The sequence below is a fragment of the Montipora capricornis genome, chromosome 1 (genome assembly GCF_036669925.1).
Source record: "Montipora capricornis isolate CH-2021 chromosome 1, ASM3666992v2, whole genome shotgun sequence".
NCBI lineage: Eukaryota > Metazoa > Cnidaria > Anthozoa > Scleractinia > Acroporidae > Montipora > Montipora capricornis.
Genome location: NC_090883.1, coordinates 2,646,128 through 2,648,627, shown reverse-complemented (window position 1 = coordinate 2,648,627; position 2,500 = coordinate 2,646,128). Strand labels below are relative to the sequence as shown.

Here is a 2,500-nt window from a genome sequence, read left to right as displayed (position 1 = left end):
TCAGGCTGCAATTTCGCATAGTGTTTATTCTAACGTTAATCTAAAAGTTAAACAAGTTATCGGCTAAGGCGAGCAATTCTTCAGTGTTCTTCTTGAACATATTTTTACAATGTAAAACGACTTTGACTGAACCGCACAATCTACAGCAACTTATGACAGACGATGTATGTGTTTTCTTCGGCGTTTGCAAACTATTATCGCCGGACATAGCCGCAGAAGAACATATGTTCACATACCGTAGCACGTGAAACTTAGTTTGTTTTGGTGACAACACATTCCGCACTCCCGTAGTCTCAGTATAGACAAAATTCTTACTAAGCCGCCCCTCCCTTCATTGGATAAATTGTCATCTCCCAGATTCTGGGAGACATGTGACCAGACCCTACAAGGGTCTCTCCTCGCTCGCCCCAGGCGTTAAGATGAGAGACCCTAGGAACGAGGTTGTCGTAATCGGTGCCTTTAAAATCACTCGTGGTAAGTCGTTTGCACAAGGTGATATCACAACTAGCAATTTTATCCTAATAAAATTGTTTGTGCGCTTGGTATAGCTTCTAAGCACTGTGGTAAGAGGGAGGTAATTTCATGATAAAGCAACTGTGCTTAGGTCTTTCTTCCATCTTTCCTTTAAATAAAAACATGAAAAGGACACCTTTTTCAACTGAATCTCAGTTAATTTTATTCTATCCTGCTATAACTTCTAATACAATAGTAGTAATATAAACGACCCATTTCTCTGCCGAAACTTATGATTTATCGACACCAAAAGCTTTCCTAGACTTCATCTTGCGAAGACTGAGATTTTTGAAGCTTGCACTTTCCCAAAGCACGATCAAAGTGACTTTATTTCAGTGCAGACATCCATCCTGACAAGATGCATGTCCAAATAATTTCGAACATTTATTTCCGTGGTGTCGTTCACCTAAACGATGTTCTCCAATTCTGTACCGTTGCGCTGATCAAATAAGTGATTCATGGTCGTGCCGTTTCGTCCCCAGTCTTCCACGGTACCGTTGGGTCCCTGACCATGCATTTCGTGTATTCTGGCAAGATTGGAGATGTCTTCAAAATCTGTTCCATTCATTCGCCGATGCGTAAATTCCTTCATAGTACCGTTTCTCTTCGGTCGCAAGTCGGCGCGTTGATCAACCATTTTAGGAGGATTTGTTGTTGGAGAAGCGATATCGACTGATTCTGTTTCATTGCCTTTTTCGGGAACGTCGGCCGAAGTCGTGTTGCTGATTTCTGGACCCATGTCTACCTCGGCGCTGTTCAACTGTGGTCCTTCGGATTCGTGAGGAATGGAAACAGTGACGTCATTTTCCAATTCAGTCACAGTGGAGTCGATGTTTCGTCCCAGATCCTCCACGGTACTGTTTGGCCGCTGACTTTTATGTTTCTGGGAACTAGCAGCACTGACGTCACTTTCCGGTTCTGGTGGACTGACTTTTTCAGGAATATCGGTCAACGTGGAATTCACGTTTCGTCCCAGGTCCTCCTCAGTGCCGCTTGACCACTGACTTTTAGATTCCTGGAAACTATTAGCACTGACGTCACTTTTCAATTCCATTCCATTGATTTGATTAGGAACGTCAGTCACAGTGGAGTTGATGTTTCGTTCCATATCATCCTCGGTACTATTTGACCGCGGACCATCTGATTCCTGGGGCTGAACAAGGCTTCCCTGATATTCTGACTGTAACTCATTGCTGCTTTGAGACGTCTGTTTGCCTTGCTCCCAGTTTTCCGCGGTACTGTTGACTGGCGGCCCCTCAAATGCTTCGTGGGGCTTGTGGAAAGTAGTTTCATCTTCCGGTTCTGTTTGATTGGATGGCTCAGTACTGGTATCCGTGACTTGTTCCCAGTCTTCCTCACTTCTGTTGAAGCCTTGATTACGACGACTGTCGAGCCGGGCAAGCATATCTCGATATTTATCGCGTGTAATTCGCTACAAGTGAAAGAAATAAAACGATAAAATAAATAAATAAATAAATAAATAAATATAATATAATCAGCGGAAAGGAACAAAAGCTGCAGTGATAGCAATTTAACTGAGGTATACGAGGTAAATCGTTTTCATGAGCTAAGGCAATGAAATGACGTTTGGGATGATTGTCGCAGTTATGAGTGCAATTTATGAAATTACATTATGAAGTCTGAAAAATTCAGGACTTCTGCGGAAGCTTGAACCCCGTTGAAGTCTTGAAATTTCCAGGTTTCATAACGCAATCGCCTAAATTGAATCTGTAACTGCCACGATCACCCTGTTTCCTATAAAAGAAATTGCTAAAGCCCCTGAAAAACTTTCTAAGCGAGTTAATTGATGCAACACTGCACTGGTATTTTCAAGGGCTCATGAGTTCGACTCCCGTTGTAGCTTGGATTTTTTTGAGGCTTTCATTTCGTTGTTGCCTAAGTAACGTTCATAACTGTCATCAGTTACAGGACAGCGACATTAGACAGTAAATACCAGGCCCCAGTTATTCAAAGGTTGGAACGTACT

The 2,500-nt window shown here is 42.6% G+C and overlaps 1 protein-coding gene across 1 annotated transcript in view; it reads right to left on the bottom strand.

The window, feature by feature from the left end:
- Positions 1–690: 690 nt before the first annotated feature.
- LOC138054579 (uncharacterized) overlaps positions 691–2,500 on the bottom strand; it is an 84,332-nt gene continuing 82,522 nt past the window's right edge. Inside the window, 1 exon segment of the mRNA XM_068901082.1 lies at positions 691–1,945. Within this exon segment, the coding sequence (XP_068757183.1) occupies positions 920–1,945 (1,026 nt within the window). The 3' untranslated portion in view covers positions 691–919.